The sequence below is a fragment of the Sceloporus occidentalis genome, unplaced genomic scaffold, assembly GCF_023333645.1.
Source record: "Sceloporus occidentalis isolate IW3139 unplaced genomic scaffold, rSceOcc1.0.p SCAF_2, whole genome shotgun sequence".
Lineage (NCBI taxonomy): Eukaryota > Metazoa > Chordata > Lepidosauria > Squamata > Phrynosomatidae > Sceloporus > Sceloporus occidentalis.
This window is the reverse complement of record NW_028316982.1, coordinates 78,385,727-78,404,173: the sequence shown is the minus strand read 5'-3', so window position 1 is coordinate 78,404,173 and position 18,447 is coordinate 78,385,727. Positions and strand designations below refer to the sequence as shown.

At 39.3% G+C, this 18,447-nt stretch overlaps 1 protein-coding gene across 1 annotated transcript in view; it reads right to left on the bottom strand.

Moving 5' to 3' along the window:
- Positions 1-18,447, bottom strand: part of LOC149318586 (scavenger receptor cysteine-rich domain-containing protein DMBT1-like) — a 247,983-nt gene that overhangs the window by 16,341 nt on the left and 213,195 nt on the right. The window contains exons 37-50 of the mRNA XM_089508336.1: positions 17,041-17,079; positions 16,592-16,933; positions 16,449-16,490; positions 15,632-15,670; positions 14,805-14,846; positions 13,675-13,716; positions 12,529-12,567; positions 9,599-9,637; positions 6,028-6,063; positions 5,470-5,514; positions 5,221-5,253; positions 4,003-4,153; positions 994-1,214; positions 178-213 (exon numbers count right to left, since the gene is read on the bottom strand). Of these exons, the coding sequence (XP_089364462.1) occupies positions 178-213; positions 994-1,214; positions 4,003-4,153; positions 5,221-5,253; positions 5,470-5,514; positions 6,028-6,063; positions 9,599-9,637; positions 12,529-12,567; positions 13,675-13,716; positions 14,805-14,846; positions 15,632-15,670; positions 16,449-16,490; positions 16,592-16,933; positions 17,041-17,079 (1,146 nt within the window). The remainder of the gene's footprint in view (positions 1-177; positions 214-993; positions 1,215-4,002; positions 4,154-5,220; positions 5,254-5,469; positions 5,515-6,027; positions 6,064-9,598; positions 9,638-12,528; positions 12,568-13,674; positions 13,717-14,804; positions 14,847-15,631; positions 15,671-16,448; positions 16,491-16,591; positions 16,934-17,040; positions 17,080-18,447) is intronic.

Here is an 18,447-nt window from a genome sequence, read left to right as displayed (position 1 = left end):
GAGTCAAGAGAGAAACATTTGATTGGTACTGGTAAACCAACCTATCCCAGATCAAATTATACATCAGGGTCAGTTCTCTAATAATAAATCCATTTTTCAATGCTTGGATTTCCAGAAGTATGAGTTATTATTACATTAAGAAGACAAAGAATCACATGAAGATGAAATGTCACTTACCAGTTAAAGTAGTAGTTTTCACATCCAAGGTTGGATCTTGGAAAAAATAAAGGCAAAGTAAAAGTGAGACTAGTAGAAATAATGTATAAAATACAATTCCATTGCAATCAAAACAGAACTGAACATTGAAATGATGTAATTTAACACATCATTATTGATTAAAAGTACCTTTATTAGCAAAATATGTATAATTTATGAACAAAAGAACTGTTACTGAAATCAGGACTCAACATGTGAAAATAGTTATGTGTATAATATTGCATAAAGAAAAAAGACTCGATAATATGAAAAGAGGTGCTGGGAGCAAAAACTGGGGGAAAGTGTATCATACATACACATACCTTGCTCATGCGGCACTTCCTATCTACTATACCATGTATAAAAATTGCAATAAAAAGCTGTGAACTGACTTTTGGATTTTATTAAGAATTTTTTGTCCATCATAAAAGAACACGACAGGTCCTCATTTACCTTTAGTTGGTATCTCAGTGTGACTAAAATGACTAAATTCAGGCTATTGTACTTTGAACACATCATGGTGTAATATGATTCAGTGGAAGAGATTATAGAGTTTGGTAACATGGAAGGTGTTAGGAAAAGAGAAAGATCACATTACAGATGGATTGACTTAAATAAAGAAAGCTGCAGCTCTGAATTTTTAAGAGCTGAGAAGGTCTGCTGGTGACTGAGGATCTTGGACGTCTCTCATAAATAAGATTGCCATAAATCAAAGTCAGCTTGGCAGTACAAAAACAATGTATCTCTGTACATGAATTAGGCCAAAGAATTGCATTCAAAGAAATGAAGTGTCCTTACTTGTTGTGACCATACTCTTTGGAGGAACTTCATGGTAGACTGCATAAAATCCTCTATCATTGACACTAGAATCACTTGCAAATACAACTCGCATTCTGTTTGAAGAGGAGACATATACTTTTTTTGCCTTGTAACATGTCTTCTCAAGTGAAGGTGCTGTTGAGGAAATGCCATCAAAAATTTCTACAAAATCAAAAATGCAGCGGCTCGTAATTTCCAGTCTGTGGAAAGAAAGGAGAGTTTAAAGAGTTAAGAAATGCTGAATATTTTTGAAATATTTTGAATATTTTGAAATGCAGCTGTTCATAAAAGGTTAGGCAAAGCCCAAAAGAGCTATTCAGAATGCCATTTCTGAGCACTCCCTTTTTTGGGAAAAAATTTTCTTTTTTAAAAATCTGGCTTACTTTTGATTTAATAAAAACATCTCCAGGGCATTTTGCAGCCTGTGGCAGGCAGAAACATAGTAAATTTTCCCCCTGAATCCTCTAAGAGAGGGATGCCATTTTGGTTAAAAAAATGGAAGAAGGAGCAGTTTAATTTTTTAAAAAGGAAAGTCAGTGGGTGGCGATGGTGGTGGACAGAATTGAGATCCTACAGGAGGCCAAGCCCCAGATGTTGCCCACCCCTGGGGCAAACAATGGGGCTTGTGGCTACATGCCCAGGCCAGTCAACATTTGCAGAGCCCTGCTATACACTTGTGAGATGAAGGAAGTGTCTTTATTGATGCCCCATCAAGAACATGGAAATAATTTATTAAAACTGGATTTGCTACCCCAATGTTTTAAAATTTCAAACAACCACAATAAAATGCATTATCCAACAACTTAAAAATGTTGAAAAATGAAAGGACTGAGAAGAGTGCAATCTTCAAATATCTCAAGAGCTGTTTGTTTATTTTAATCATTAAATACCAACAACACTACTTCTGCATAACAATCAGCAATTCACGTTACTTTTATTTATCATTCACCAATCCTATTAACATAAATGCTATTACACATTTAACAATTTAACTAATACTTAATTAACTAAATCTTCTTCAGCTTCAAACATTATCAAATCATATGCAAATAGTAATTTAACTTTAATATGTTAGTGCTAATTCTTATGCTTTCAACCTCTTCTTCTACCAACACCTAACACTAAGCTGCAAGAACTACATCATAAGCATTTTTAGGAGCAGTTAATTTATTACTTTTCTGACAACTTACTATAAATTTGTTACTGGTTTCCCCCAACAGATCTGCAAGAGATTCTTGTTTTGTGGATTCAGACATGCTTTTCCCATGCATATGGAAGAAATGTGTGTGCTACATAGTGCTCTTTTAGTGCAGGGGTATAAATACCAGGTCTCCCCATAAGGATCTGCACTGGGATCAGTTTAACTCACTCATACATAACCTGAAGTCAGGGATATACAGTGGGGTGACCAGATTTGCTCATGAGGCCAAATTATTTAAGTTACTTAAAACAAAATATGAGTGGCTCCTAAAATATGAATGGCTGTAACCATTGAGGACAACAGATAAGTTAGGCCCCATCCACACTACACATTTATGGGTCTACGATTTCACTTTCACTGGGGTTCTGTCCCATGAAATCCTGGCTTTGCAGTTTAGGAATGGATATTAAGAATTTCAGCCAGAGAGATCTTCCAGTGCCTCATTAAACTACAAACTCAGGATTCCTTAGGATGCAGCTATAGCAGTTAAAGTAAAATCATAAAGTGGTGCAAAAAGGCCTATAGATGACCCTGACTATAAGAAGATCATTCAGATCAGCACCAGTGACTGTCTGGAATGTGTGGTGCCACAAGGAAATTTCTTCACTGTGTAACAGTATATAAATTCATCCATTCATCAATCCATTCAATGTCCAATGTCTGAACTGGTCCTTAGGTTTGATTTTTGATTTCACTAGAACATAGGAAACATGTACATTTTTTCATCTTGAGATCATTCTTAAGCAGTTATGGGTAAATTCAGGTTGAATAGAAAAACTAGCATAGGAGTGGGATGGAAGGGAAAAGAAAATTTAATACTTTTCTTCTCTGCCATTGTTTCTAAAATGGCCCTCATCCACTTGCCTTTCTCCCAAAGAGATAACGTTCTGTTCTCATTCCGTTCCAGGGAGCCTGTGTGGTAAGGTCCTAAGGTAACTTTCTGTGCTGTGTGGGCTCAATCAAAGCTGTAGGTTGTGGCAACTGGTAGCTTCCAGATCACTGGGGCAGTGAATCTGATCTGGTTATATTTTAAAGTTTAAAGGAGCCATCTATGGACCTGAACCCTACCCTCAAAATCAACTATAAACTTCTGTAACCAATTCAAAGACATAGCCTTGTTAGTGAGGAATATCACTATGCAAAGGGATCTTGTAGGACCTTTGAGACTAAGGACCTTATCGCACACACAATTTTAAACGTTTTGGGGACCTAAGGAGGACGCACGTGTGCGTGCGAGCTGCAGAAAACAGAGTTTACCACACACGATTCAGTCCTCCAAGAGGCCCCGTTCCATCCCCTGGCGCGCACCCGTTCGCGTCCAGTCCTGACGGGTGTGATTTTTGCCTGACAGATTACCTTCCATCAGCAAAAATGGCACCCGTCAGGACTGGATGCGAACAGGTGTGCGCCAGGGGACGGAACAGGGCCTCTTGGAGGACTGAATTGTGTGTGGTAAACTCCATTTTCTGTAGCACGCGCGCACACATGAGCGTCCTCCTTCGGTCCCCAAAACGTTTAAAATTGTGTGTGCGATAAGGTCCTGTGTCATTTAAACAGCATACCTCCAAAGTGACCTGAAGCAGCTTTATTTTGGCTGTTATGTAGTTGTTATGTTACAACTTCTTTCACTCAATTAATTTCAGAGGTGCTACAAGATCCTTTTGCATTGTGTAACCAATCACTACAACATACATGTAAAAATAAAAAGCACCCTACAAAGGCAAATTACAATTTATGGTGATCGAATTTCTATTTCATTTATCACAGCAATCTGTATCATTACTTACACAAAATCTTCAAATAGGAGTTCTATTTGATGATTTTCTGCTACTTGAATGTCCCAGACACACCATGAGTTGCTAGGGTAGTTTGATGGATACAATGGAGTAGAAAATGAACCAGAAGGTCCAGAAAGATTTCCACCACAGGAATGATTTCCTAGAGAAAAGAAATATACACAGATGGCCAGTTTAAGGGTAGAACCTTTCACAAATTATAAAATACCATCTTGAACCAATTGATTTATGAAAACTACTCAGTTGCTAACTTCCTCACTTGGGGAAAGATGCTAAACAGAACCATAGCAATGTACCTATAGAAACCTTTGGAGGAAAGTGGTTCTCTAAATCCATTTCAGTCTTGGTTCTGGACTAGATTTGTGTCTGAATTACCCTGACTAACCTTTATTGGGAAAATCACTGGAGAAATGTGTAACCCTGCACCTTCATCCCAGTCCGTCAGTGGCATTTGATACCACCAGCCATGGATTCTGTGGACCATCTTTTTGGGTTAGGTGTTCAAGGTACTTTTTGACAGTTCTGGTCCTACTTATAGGGCATACGTCTATGTATTAGCATTGGCTAATGGTTTATTTGCCTCTGGGTACTTCATTATATCACAGGGTATAATTCTATCCCAATGTTATTCAGTATATACAGTAGGCCCTCTTTATCTGTGGTCAAGCATCCATAGCTTTAAAATATTACCAAAAAAGTATAAATTCCAAATAGCAAATCTTTATTTTCCATTTTATATGAGAGACACCATTTTACTATGCCATTGTATTTAATGGGATTCGAGCATCCACAGATTTTTGTTATCCACAGGGGTGGTGGGGTCCTGGAACCAAACCCCAGCGGACAATAAGAGCTCACTGTATATGAATCCACTGGGTGTGATTTTTAAGCCATTTGGAATATGCTGTTATCAGTGTGGTGATAAAACGCAACTGTGTCTATGTAACCTCTCAGTCATCTGGTCATGCAAGACCTGAGCTAATACCTGAATGCAATAGTAATCTTCAGTGCAGAAACTAAATCTCTTGAAAATGCCATTCTAGTTTTGGGAAGCAAATTGTCCATTCACTGAACCAAAATATCATTGCATACCCTCCAACATCTCACTGATGAAAACTGGGGCTTATGTGCCAAGCAGCATAAGTGTGTGGTGAAGATAGTTAAAGTATGGCATAGATGCAAATGAGGCGATGAACATACATAACATACCTGATGCATATTGTGTTGATGGAGAATGATGAGCTAGAAATAGCAGGGGGAAACAAAATACCACATTAAACAGAAACATCTTTCAATAGTATAGCTGATAAAGTATAGAGTCTGGGATCTGATGCATACTTTCTGCTGGGAATAAGCCCCATAGAACTCAGTGGGACTTACTTCTGAGTAAGAAATATGCAGGACTTGGCTGGATTGAAATAAATGATACTGAAAGTGATTTTTTGTTTGGAAGCTTACCAGAAGTACTGGATTTCTGAGTGCTAGGCAGAAGTGTTGATGCTCCTTGAGAGAAAATAAAGAATCCAATTGTTAGATGAATACTTTGGTTCCTCAGTTTTTACAGCTCATATTTAAACATAAAATAGTTAGAAAGAGCAATAGTTGGAAAAAGCACTTATTTTTAAAAGAAACACGAGAGAACTAAAGAACAAGTGAGTATAAGTGAGAGTAAGTGTTATTGTTGTTGTGTGTCTCCAAGTCAACTTGTGGCAATACTAAGGTAATCCTATAATGGATTTTTCTAGGGTTGAGAAAGCATGTCACACCCAAGGCACCCACTGGGTTTCTATGATGAAGAAGGGAATTAACTCTGATCTCTGGAGTTGTAGTCCAATGCCTCTCCAACCTCCGTCTTTTCATATAGGAGGCAAATACGGCTTTAGAGGATCTGTTTTTGCCACTGAGCTTCTAGTTCCAAATTAATACAAGAGAAAAGAAGCCATCAGAGGGCATTATTCTCAATGATTCCTTTAAATTATTTAAACATATAGTGAGCCTCTCAAGTCATCTACTGACCTGTGGTGGTTGGATACTGGGTGCTTATTCCAGGAACTGACAATACAAAATTAATAAATGAAAAAAGATAAATTAGTATTAAACAATATTTAATATAGTTTATTTAATTGTTTTAAAATAGTTGCTGCATTTAATTTAATAATTGCTGTATTTAATTATTTAAATACAGCATAAAATATTCTGGACATGTCACATGCAAAAAGCAATAAGAGAATGAGTTTGGAAGAAGGCTTACATTTGGGGCTGGAGCAGATGGTCAAGAAAGAGCAGCCCAAGTCCTCTACAGCCAGAAGCGGGTCTGAACCCCACTAACCACATGGCCTGTTCCCAAGGTGGGCCATGCACGGAGGGGCCAACAAGAGTTGAATTATCTAAACTGCTTTTTGCTGCAGTCCAAATGACCGAAACACAGCTTTGGAGTGGCTTCCGACTACTTTGGAGGCATGCATCATCCAATCTGCCAGTTTGTTTTACCCCTTGGAATATGAATCTGAATTCTATATGCATTCCATTTTTGTTCCAAGCTCAGATGAAAAAGAAGCTGCAAGCCCTTGATTCACTTATGTTCTATGATCACCTTTTTTACTCAGGTGGAAACCATAGACCTGCCAGACATTGTTGTTTGACTGCAACTCCCAGTAGTCTTTGCCAGCACAGCCAATTGTGAAGAATCCTTTGACTTTCAGTCCAACAATAGTTGAGGGGGTGCTTATTTCTCTACCCTTGGCATATAACAGTGACAACTAGAATTGAAATCATGATAGTTGTCCTAGTCTGTCTCTACTTTGCATGAGAAGTATAGATGATATTCATACATGTTCTCTGCAACATTTTATTGCTGATCTCTCTCTTCTATCTCTCTCCTCTATCTAAAGAAACAGTTTTTAACAGTGGGTTTTCACACCTTGCACTACAAATCATCTTGAAGTACATTAACTGAATTCTTGACCAGGTGAAACACTGGGGAACAGGGGCAGAAATTATTTCTTCACTGTCAAACTGTTTGCACAAAACCTTGAAATCTTACAGGTCCTGAATATCATTACAGATCTCCAATCCCCCTTGTGGTAGACTTCAAAATGAATTTCACAGCTGCATCTTTCATCTGAGCAGGAGCTTGGATATAGAATATAAAATGAGATAATCATACTACTGACAGAGTGGTTCCTACACAAACATTTCCCAAATTGGTGTCACCCAGTTGGGTTGGACTACAACCTTCATCATTCTCACCCAGCTGGTCACAAGGCTAAAGAAAAGATACTTGCAAAATACACTAGCCATCAGTGGATTAGATCTCCAATGGACCACTCCACCCCATATTAGCCAATAGTAGTGTGTGCTCATGGACATGTTGATGCAGGCGTGCACACATGGCTAATATGAGCTTGAGCTCCCACATTTCCCTTATCCACCCCCCCCCCCCCAGATGGGAAGAACCCACTATATTCTGCAAAAATCATTTATTGTCATATTATTAACATGAAAAATAAAAAAATTGGATGTTCTCCATGGAGACGACTGAATATAAAATATGAAAAAAATGATTGGCTATCAGTAACAATAGTCATGTATCACATCCAGTTTAAGAACCATAAAGCCTTGGTATACCAGTTTGTGAAAACTGGTTACTGAGAACAAAAATGGGAAAGTGCAATTTCTCAGGCCCTGTTTCTGACTTCTTATAGACATCTCATTGGTTTCTGTGGACTGGGAACAGACTGCAGGACTAAATTATTGTCTTTTGGCCTTAAAGTAACAATAACATGTGCAAGGATGCATTCTTTTGCTAGCAGGAATAGGTCAACGCCTGACACTATTATAGAATACCTGGTGCTTCAGATGTTGTATTTTCTTTTGAAGTTGAAGAAAAGAAAAGAAATATCAATTTATCATTTAAAAAAAATTAAAGAAACATTATTAAAGTAATGTTTTGGCCTGTATCATTCACTATCCGTTTAAAAATAATCTTTTTCAGATAGAACTCATGAGATTAACAATCAGTCTCTTCTTACATGTTAACCATTTTTTTCTGCAATATTTTAACTTCAAGACTTTCTTCCACATGTAAGTAAGTCTTTATTCTCTTACAACATCTTAAAAAAGATTCACAAGAGTTTTTTCTAAACTCAAAGAGTAATATTTCATTATCACACAGGAATTCTCCCTCTTTCTCTCTCTCTCTCTCTCTTTATTTCCCTCTTTTTGGGTACATTTTTGTTTTGATTTAGCCTGTCATTTATCTGTGCTATCTATGTTGTTCTTATATGTCTTATATGATCATACTGGAAACGTAATAAAAATAAAAATTAATGCCAAAAAACCCCCTTTCCTGCTTATTATTTTTGCTTCACATTATTGGAAGCACTCTACTGAGCCTGGTACATACCTTCCATGTTGTCCAGGCTGGCGGTGGCATGTTTTCCTCTGCAGGGAAGCCGCAGCCACCAAATCACATGGCTTTCCTGTGGATGAAAAAGAACCCACAAAAATGGGTTCTTTTAAAGCCACAGGTGCAGTGTAACAAGTGTGCCATTGGTGCACTGATTATGTAAGCACCATGTGGCAACGTGTGGATGCCGCACGGCGCTTACGTAACAATGGCAGCACCTGTGTATATAGGGCACTGCCATTGTTACGACGCTGTAGAGTACTAGGGTTAGGGACCATGTGGTTGCTGCATGGCCCCTTAACCCTAGTATGGCGCCAGCACGGTGCATTAGCGCTGTCTATACCGCACCTCTGCTGTATTTTGTTGATTTTGCCCAACTGTTTTTCTAGTTTTAATGTCTGAAACCATAGCCCACAAATATTTATTTATTTAAGCTATTTATAACCTTCTCTATCAAAAAGAGTGGCTTCCAGCCACTCCAGTGGTGTGGTGTTCAGATAACACATGCTCCTGGAGTTGCTCTGAGGCCACCTAAGGGGGCCCTAAGGAGCAGTAAAAACCTACTCCTGCCAGCGACTCATTAGGGGCCATGCTGTTCAGTTGCCACAGTCCCAGGATCATCATGGAATGATCATGGTTGAAGAGGCCAAAGGCCGCTCCTAGCTACCCATCTGCTTCACCCCGTAGACTCTCAGGTTGGCAAACTATCAAATCATATTAACCAATTTGAGCAACACAGGACAGTGAAACATAATTTAAATAGACTGAAAAGATATGAAACAATTTGACAAGTTAAAACAAGATTGTTATAATTGGTTAGATAAGTTGAAAACAATTTTAAAATGTTATGTCAAACTATATTGTGTCAAATGTACGAGACCAGTTAAAATACAATTTATCACAACATCATTTGAATGCACCACATGCAGAAAACTGCATCCTAATTTTGAATAAAACAAATCTGGGGCATAGATTTTTCAATTCTAAAGGCTTAAAATCAATTAGCAAAAAAAAAAACAACAACACAACATTTTACTGGATTGCCTACAATACTGCTGAATGAAAATACTTGATTTTCATATGATCTTTTCTGTTATATGGATGTGTTCCTCTGTGCAAAATAACCATATAATATTATTTGTTTAAAAAATCTACCCCACAGACTGGAACAATACTCACTAATTGTAGTGGGATTCTCTGTAGTAGAGGATACTGTTCCTAAAATAAGGAGAAAATAATAAGATCTTCTCTAATATAAAACAGAAAATTATTCTATATTTGCTATGCAGATATTACAGCCCATAAATAGTGTATAATATGACATTTATGGATAATGATAAGAAGGAAGATAACCAGAGCAAATGACTCTTGCATCTTCCTTATGGTGACAATGATGGCCTCCCTATCCCTTATGACAACATTCTCCAAGAGAGTCTTCATCCTCTCTGCACTGTACATTTTCCAGGAGGATATCACCTGAGCCTTCACTAAATCAGACACTTCCTATAGCTTTAATGGCTTCTCCACATGAAAGTTGTCTGCACACAACTTGAGCTTTATGCATGCTCCAAGCATTGTCACAAACTGTCCCCCAATTCCCTTTGTAATAGATTTCAACTCGACCCTGACAATTATGACGTAAACCCCCCCCCCCCCGCCATTCAATGAGAATTTGGTGTTCTGTTCTTCATTATAGTCTTCTAAAACAATAACAAAAGGATGAGGAATGCATAGCTTGAAAGCATTACACGTGAAAAGGATCTAGGGGTCTTAGTATATTACAGACTAAGCATGAGTCAACAGTATGATGCAGCAGCCAAAAAAAGCCAGTGCAGCTAGGGCAGCATCAGCAAGGTTAGTATTTAAATCGTAGGAAGTAATAGTGTTATTCTGTTCTGCTTTGGCCAGACATCACCTGGGATACAATGTCCAGTTCAAGAAGGATATTGACAAAGTAGAACATGTCCAGAGAAGGGCAACCACTGGAGCTAAATCCTGGATGCTCCATATAGCACTACAATTCAATGGAGCATCCAGGATTTAGTTTTGATTGCCTAACTTACTCCTTACTTACATTTGATGGTTCCATGCTAATAGACAAATCATTGTGCTGTTACAACAGCTCATTTTTCCACTGCAGAAGACATGTAGTCGAAACACATTTAGGGGTTGTTCCCACTTAAGATTTGAAACGATTTAAAATACAACGTTTTTAATAAAATCGATTCAAAATAACCCTGGTCTTATCCCGCTATCCGAATCGCTTTGTTCATCGTTCCCATCTGGTTATTTAAATCGAAGTTTTTACCTGCAAGCGTTCCTACTTGGCATGAAATCGGTGTTTAAATAAAGCGATTCTTCTCCTCCATACCTTATTTGGAGCTGTCAATCAATAGTACGTCAGAATGACATAACGTTAATCCGGAATATTTGGAAGCGATTTATCTTTTGGCATCGTTTCCATTTCATTGACTGTTTGTGAATTTAGCTTTCCAGAGGAACTATGGGATAGGTTTTGCATGACAGCATCCCCTCTTCATGTCTCCCAAAAGACAGCCAGGGAGAATCCCTTCAGAGAGCACAGAGATCAATGGGGGAGGCTTCTGGCAAAGCGAAGCTCTTTCCAGAGGAACTATGGGATAGGTTTTGGAGGGCAGCATCCTGTCTCCCAAGACAGCCAGGGAGAATCCCTTCAGAGAGCACAGAGATCAATGGGAGAGGCTTCTGGCAAAGCGAAGCTCTTTCCAGAGGAACTATGGGAGAATCCCTTCAGAGAGCCCAGAGATCAATGAAGGAGGCTGTTGGAAAAGCAGGGAGGGAGCACTTTTCCCAAAGATTCTCTTTCCAGGGTTGGAGGAGAAGGCAGATTCCATTTGAGAAAGGGAGAGAGAAAGGCTCTATCCCCCCCCCCCCATTGATTAGAGCCCTTCCCTGCCTGGGCGAGATCAGATGTCTCCTCGCGAGGAGCCATCCCTTCCCTGCCTCTCCTCCGTTAGAAATGGGCTCTCCCCACACAGAGGGGAGGTTGCAATCCACCGGGGGAAGCCTTGAGCAGCCGGGACTTCAGGTGTTTAAAGCGCTGAAGAGATTAAGCGCCTGTAAACCATTAAAATAAAAAATAAAAATAATCCTTATCTCTTATTGAAAGACCACAGCGGACAAAGGGGTGAGGGAAGCAAAAATGGCGACAGCCAGACGGATGGGGACAGAAAGGGCAACTCCCCCAAGGACAGCCCCATCGCACTCCGCTCCTCCCATTCATCTAACGCAATTTCAAAGGCTGTCGTTCCTATTTAAATGCTCCGGTTCCTAAATCGAATCAATGGAAAAACGTAGGTCGGACCCTAGTGTTTTTTTAACACGCGTTAAATGAGGAAAACTCGATTCAAAATTTTATTCCGCTCTACAATTCGATTTGTAGTGGGGACGATTGCGGGTTGCTCTAGAACCGTTCTAGGTTTAAATCGGATCCTAATAGGAACGCCACTCCTTGGATTCGATTCAGAACGCGGGGTTTCACCTAGTGAGAACAACCCCTTAGTTTCATTTGGTTTTATTGATTTTGTACATTAACCTTTATTTTATGTCCTCTGGGAGTGCATACATTTATGCCAATACATGCACTTTGATTGTTGGACATTTTTATATTTTGTATGTCATTTGGGATATATAGTTTTCAGCCTTTTATCTACATTGGCAAAATCTGTACTTTATATTCTGTATGCAAATACACATTGTATACTATTGATTGTTTTCATCTTCTGGCAAAGCGCACAGCCTTGAATACATACAGTTTGCCTGAATGTCAGAGAATTATTGCTAATATACTACTTTTTGCGCACTTTAGATAATAAAACTTTTAAATGCATTTTTCTATTGCTACTTTTCCCTAAACTTTTTTGTTTTACTATTCTGACCTCAAAGCAACCACTTCTCTAAAAGCAGATGGATGGGCTGGCAGTAGAAAGAGGGAGGAGTTAGGGCAGATATGGCTTAAATGCTCTCTGTCTACACCTCCTCCCTCTGTGTCATGGCATCTTCATTGGAATGAAACATTACCTTCCAGCCTCTGCTTGGCCAGATTTTTAAAAATCTTCAGCAATACTCACCGGGTGTAACACTCTTCTCTGTAGAAGCTAGAGGAATTTCTAAGATAAAACAATTTAAAAGATTAAAATGTGTCAAGACACAGAACTAAATGACCCCCTAAGAGCCATACGAGATCTGTGAACTTGTGTGCTTTGTAAAAAATAATGCTTTAGACATGGTGAACCTATCACATGGAACAGTGGAAGGCAAGGGGGACACATTAGTCCCCTTAGGGTCAACAACAACAATCTGGTATTGGTAGTGGGGAATGCAGTGTGTTGGGGTGCACTTTGCAAAACCATTTTTTAGACTCACATCTCTGAATTTATGACATTATATTAGTCCATTGGATCTGGTGGTGTAGTGGCTTCAGTGTTGGCTTATGACACTGTAGACAAGCGTCTGGATCCCTACTTGACCATGGAAGCTCACTGGGTGACCTTGTGCAGGTCACATTCCCTCAGTCCCAGAGAAAGGCAATGGCACAGCCAGTCTCATAGAATCATAGAGTTGGAAGAGACCGCAAGGGCCATCCAGTCCAACCCCCTGCCATGCAGGAAATCCAAATCAAAGCATCCCCGACAGATGGCCATCCTGCCTCTGTTTAAAGACCTCCAAGGAGGGATATTCCACTTGTGTGTTCCACTGTCGAACAGCCCTTACTTCAGGAAGTTCTTCCTAATGTTGAGGTGGAATCTCTTTTCCTGGAGCTTGCATTCATTGTTCCGGGTCCTAGTCTCCGGAGCAGCAGAAAACAAGCTTGCTCCCTCGTCAATATGACATCCCTTCAAATATTTAAACAGGGCTATCATATCACCTCTTAACTTTCTCTTCTCCAGGCTAAACATCCCCAGCTCCCTAAGTCGTTCCTCATAGGGCATGGCTTCCAGACCCTTCACTATTTTAGTTGCTCTTCTTTGGACATGGTCCAGTTTCTCCACTGGAGCATGTCCAAAGAAGAGTAACTAAAATGGTTAAGGGTCTGGAATGAATCTTGCTAAGTAAACCCTGCGACAGGTTTGCCTTAAGATCACCATAAGTCAGAAACAGCTGGAAAGAACACAGGAACAACATTAGTCTATTGAGTATATGGTTTTTAAATATATTTATAATGCTAATCTGCCATTTTTATCAAAAATGCAAGAAAAAGCTTCACCATCACTTACTGGAGGAAAGAAGATTCGGCTGTGTGGTAGATGGGAAAATTTCTAAATTAAAAAGACAAACATGCATTGAGCTCTTATGAGGCTGAAAAATTATATTTTATATTTGCGTAGATAAAGGGCAAATCAATGTATAAAGTAAGTGAACAGATAATACTTGATGTTTTATAATGTTGTACACCGCCCTGATTATATAGAAGGGCGGTATAGAAATAAAATTATTATTATTATTATTATTATTATTATTATTATTATTATTACTGGCATATTCCTTGTGATGGCAATTATGGACTCCCCATCCCTTGTGAGAGCATTCTTCAAGATGATCCTTCATTGTCTCTGCACTGGACACCATCCAGGAGGATGTTGCCAGAGCCTTTATCAAATTGGCTCTCAATGACAACTCCACACAGTCAAACTGCCTGCACACCTCCTTAGAATCATATGCCTCACATACCATGCCCCAGCTCCCATTGTAATAGACTTCAAGTTGGCCCTGATATCTGTTTTCTCCATCCATCAATCTCTAGGACAAAGGACTTGTTGATGCTCCAAATGAAGAATGCTTGCAAAAGGTGATGGAGACTAAGGGCCAGAACAGACCAGCAAAAAAAGCTGGCTTCCCGGCGACTCGGGTGCATGGCATATGTATGACGCATGCCCCAAGCTGGCAGGAAGCTGCCATGAAGCTGCCTGGTCATTTACATGGTGTCAGTTTTTCAGCTCTCCGGCAGCATGGCGTTTAGACACCACATGCCACAGGAGTGTCAAAAAGTCATGGTGGCAGTGGAAAGGATGCCTTTTTTCTAGTGCAAAAAGGAGTAGCATTTTGCAGTTTCTTTTTGCGCCTGAAAAATGCCAGATTGGGGGCTATTGTGTGTTGTTGCCATGGCCCTGATCTGGCGATCAAAGGAGTGGTGTCAAGCCACCCCTTTAGGGCCGTCTGTTTTGGCCATTAAACTACCATACGTCCCATCTCATAATATGTGCTATTGACTCTCTCTTTAAAATCTGTTTTTGTTTTTTTTAAAAACTTCAACAAAGACAATTCCTCCCAACAGTCTGTGAATGTTGCAAGCTGTATTTTGATAGCTTTATTAAAAAGAATTTAAAAAAGATTCATCACCACTTACCAGAAGAAAGAAGATTGTGCTGTGTAGTTGACTGGAAACTTTCTAAATTATAAAGACAAGAAAGAAATATTGCACGGAGTTCTCACTAGACTATATGTTAACATATGTTACATTTACATACACATTTCTTCATATAAGACAAATGAATATATACTAAAATAACTGGAAGATCTACTGTGCCCTTAAAGCAAACCCATTGCAGGGTGTTCTTGACAAGATTTGTTCTATGGTTTGTGTTTGCCTTCCTCTCAGGCTTAGAATTTGACTTTCCCAAGGCCACCAAGTGAGTATCTATAGCTGAGCAGGGACTTGAACTTTGGTCTTCCAGATTCATAGTCTAACACTCAAATCACTCCATCATATTGGCAGTGGATGTACCTGAGCAGGTAATGCCAACATGTTCCTTATGACCACAATTATGAACTCCTTCTCCCTTCCTATCCCTTGTGGGAGAATTCTTCAAGAGATCCTTCATTCCCTCTTCATTGGACATTATCTAGGGGGATGTCACCAGAGCCTTTACCAAATCAGGCAATTATTGGAGCTTCAATTACATTTCCACAGGCAAGGTGCTTGCACACAACCTGAGCATCATCTGTGTCCCAACCATAATCACATAATGTTTCCGAGTTCCCTTTGTAAGAGACTTCAAATTAACACTGAAATCTGTTCATCCAGTGTCAATGATAAAGGATTTGCTGGTGTTCCCAAATGAGAATGCTTTACAAAAGGTGGTGAAAAATATAACTAGCATATTTCATAATTCAAAATATTTGATATTTAGCATTGCTTTAAAAAAAGTTTTTTTAAAATTCTGCAGTACTTACCAGTTGTAACATTCTTCTCTGTAAAGGCAGGAGGAATTTCTAAATTCAATTTAAAGATTAAAACATGTCAAGATTCAAAACATGTCAAGATTAAAGATGAAAACAAGTCAAAAACAATTTAAAGATTAAAATATGCCAAGACACAGCAACAAATGACTCTCTAAGGATCATCCTAGATTTGTGAATTGGTGTGCTTTGTAAACAATATTGCCTTAGACTATATACAAGGAACAGTGGAAGGCTATAGGGAATACATTAGTCCCCCCAGGAGATCTTGAAAAGCTGTACAGCCAATGTAGCCCCCTCCAAAAAAAGTTTAAAATATTTTTTGCCCACCAAAACCCTTTTAAAAATAAAAATATGCCTCTGGCAGGCCCTAGGATCCATAGGAACAATCTGGTAGTGTTAGTAGGGAATGAAGTCCATTGGGCTGCACTTTGCAAAGCCATTCTTTAGACTCGCATCTCTGCATTTATGATATTATATTAGTCCATTGGATTCAGGTGGTATAGTGGCTTGAGTGTTGGCCAATAAACCTGGAGACAAGGGTGTGAATCCCTACTTGGACATGAAAACCCACTGAGTGATCTTGAGCAAACCACACTCTCTCAGCCAAAGGAAGGCAAAGGCAGCCACCGTCTGAACAAACACAAGTCCACAAAGTAAACTCTGTTATACATTTGTCTGAGAGTCACTGTAAGACAGATACAAATTGAAGGCAGTCAGCAACTATATTAGTCCATTGACTGTATGGTTGTTAAATCTTTGTATAATGCTAAACTTTTGTTTTTATTAAAAATTCATCATCATTACTTACTAGAGGAAAGAAGATTCTGCTGTGTGGTAGATGGGAAAGTTTCTAAATTAAAAAGATAAGGAACATAACATTGCATTGAACCCATATGAGGCTAAAAATTTTTATTTTAGATTTGCTTGTATAAAGTAAGTAATTTAAAGTACCTGAGCAGATAACACTGGCATCTTCCTTGTGGTGACAATTATGGACTCCCCATTCCTTGTGGGGGCATTCTTCAAGAGATGATTCATTCCCTCTGCACTGGACATCATCCAAAAGGATATTCCCCAAGCCTTGACCAAATTGGGCACCTATTGGAGCTTCAATGACATATCCACAGGCAAGTTGCCTGCACACAACCTCTGCATCATAGATGTCCCAACCATCATCACAGACTGTTCCCCAGCTCCCATTGTAATAGACTTCAAGTCGACCCTGGCATCTGTTCTCTCCATCCACCAGTCGCAAGGAAAAAGGACTTGTTGATGTCCCAAAAAGAGAATTATCTGCAAAACATGATGAAGAATATAAGTAGCATGTTTCTCATTTTATAATATTTGATATTGACTTTCATTTTAAAAATCCATATTTTTTAATCTTCAGCACCACTTACCAGTTGTAACAATCTTCTCTGTAGAAGGTGCAGGAATTTCTAAATAGAAATATTTTAAAAGGTTAAAACATGTCAAGCAACAGCACTTCTGAGAGTCATCCTAGATGTTTTGTGTGCTTTGTAAATATATTGCTTTAGACCAGGGGCAGGTGACAGTGGAAGGCTAGGGGGAGACATTAGACCCACCGGGACAATTTGGAGAGTTGTACCCCCCCCCCCCAAATTTCCCAACAAAAACATTTTAAAAATAAAAACATGAACCTGGCAGTCCCTAGAGTCCACAGCAACAGTCCAGTGAAGTGTGGGATGCAGCCTGTTGGGCTGCAGTTTGTCAAACCCTTCTTTAGACTCACATCTCTGCATTTTTTATACAGTCGGCCCTTCTTATACACGGATTCAAGCATCCACAGTTTGAAAATGTTCCAAAAAAGTATAAATTTCAAATATCAAACCTTGATTTTCCATTTTTTATAAGGACACCATTTTGCTATGTCATTATATTTAATGGGACTTGAGCATACACAGATTTTGTTATCCACGGGGGATCTTGGAACCAAACCCTAATGGGTCCACTGTACAGTCTGTTCGGCCGTCCGCAGGCTTGCCATCTGCAGATGTGAGCATCCACAAATGGTCCTGTCCCATTCTCCCCAATGGTGACACATGTATGTGGCCATGCCAGCATGGTTGTGTGCATGGCACACTGCCATTGGGAATAATGGGACTTGGGGTCCTGTGGTTTTTGTTATATCCAGGGAGGGGTGTCTGGAATGGAACCCCCATGAATATGAAGGGCTGACTATATTATATTAGTCCATTGGATCCAGGTAGTCAAGACTGCATCCACACTACAGAAATAATCCAGTTTGACACCACTTTAACTGCCATGGCACAATGCTGGGGAATTCTGGGAATTGTAGTTTCGTGACATTTAGCTTTTTCTGTGGTTCTGGTGCCACAACAAACTACAATTCCCACAATTCAATTGCATTGAGCCATGTCAGTGGCTTGAGTGTTGGCTTATGACCCTGGAGACAAAGGTGTGAATCCTTACTTGGCCACAGAAATCAGAAATCCTCAGAGGAAGGCAATGACGAATCTCCTTGAACAATCTTGTCAAGAAAACTCTGTGATAAGTTTACGTTATGATTGTGATAAGTCAGAAACAACTTAATTGCACACAACAAATATATGTTGAGTGCGCCTTTGATATCCAATGGAGTTTGATTTCATGATCCCTGAGGATATTAAAATCTGTGGATGCTCATGCCCTATTATATACCATGACATAGTAAAATAGTGTCCCGTATATAAAATAGCAGTATCATGGTTTGCTTTTTGGACTTTATATATTTTTAGAATATTTTCAAGCTGTGGATAACTGAATCTATGGATAACACATCTAAG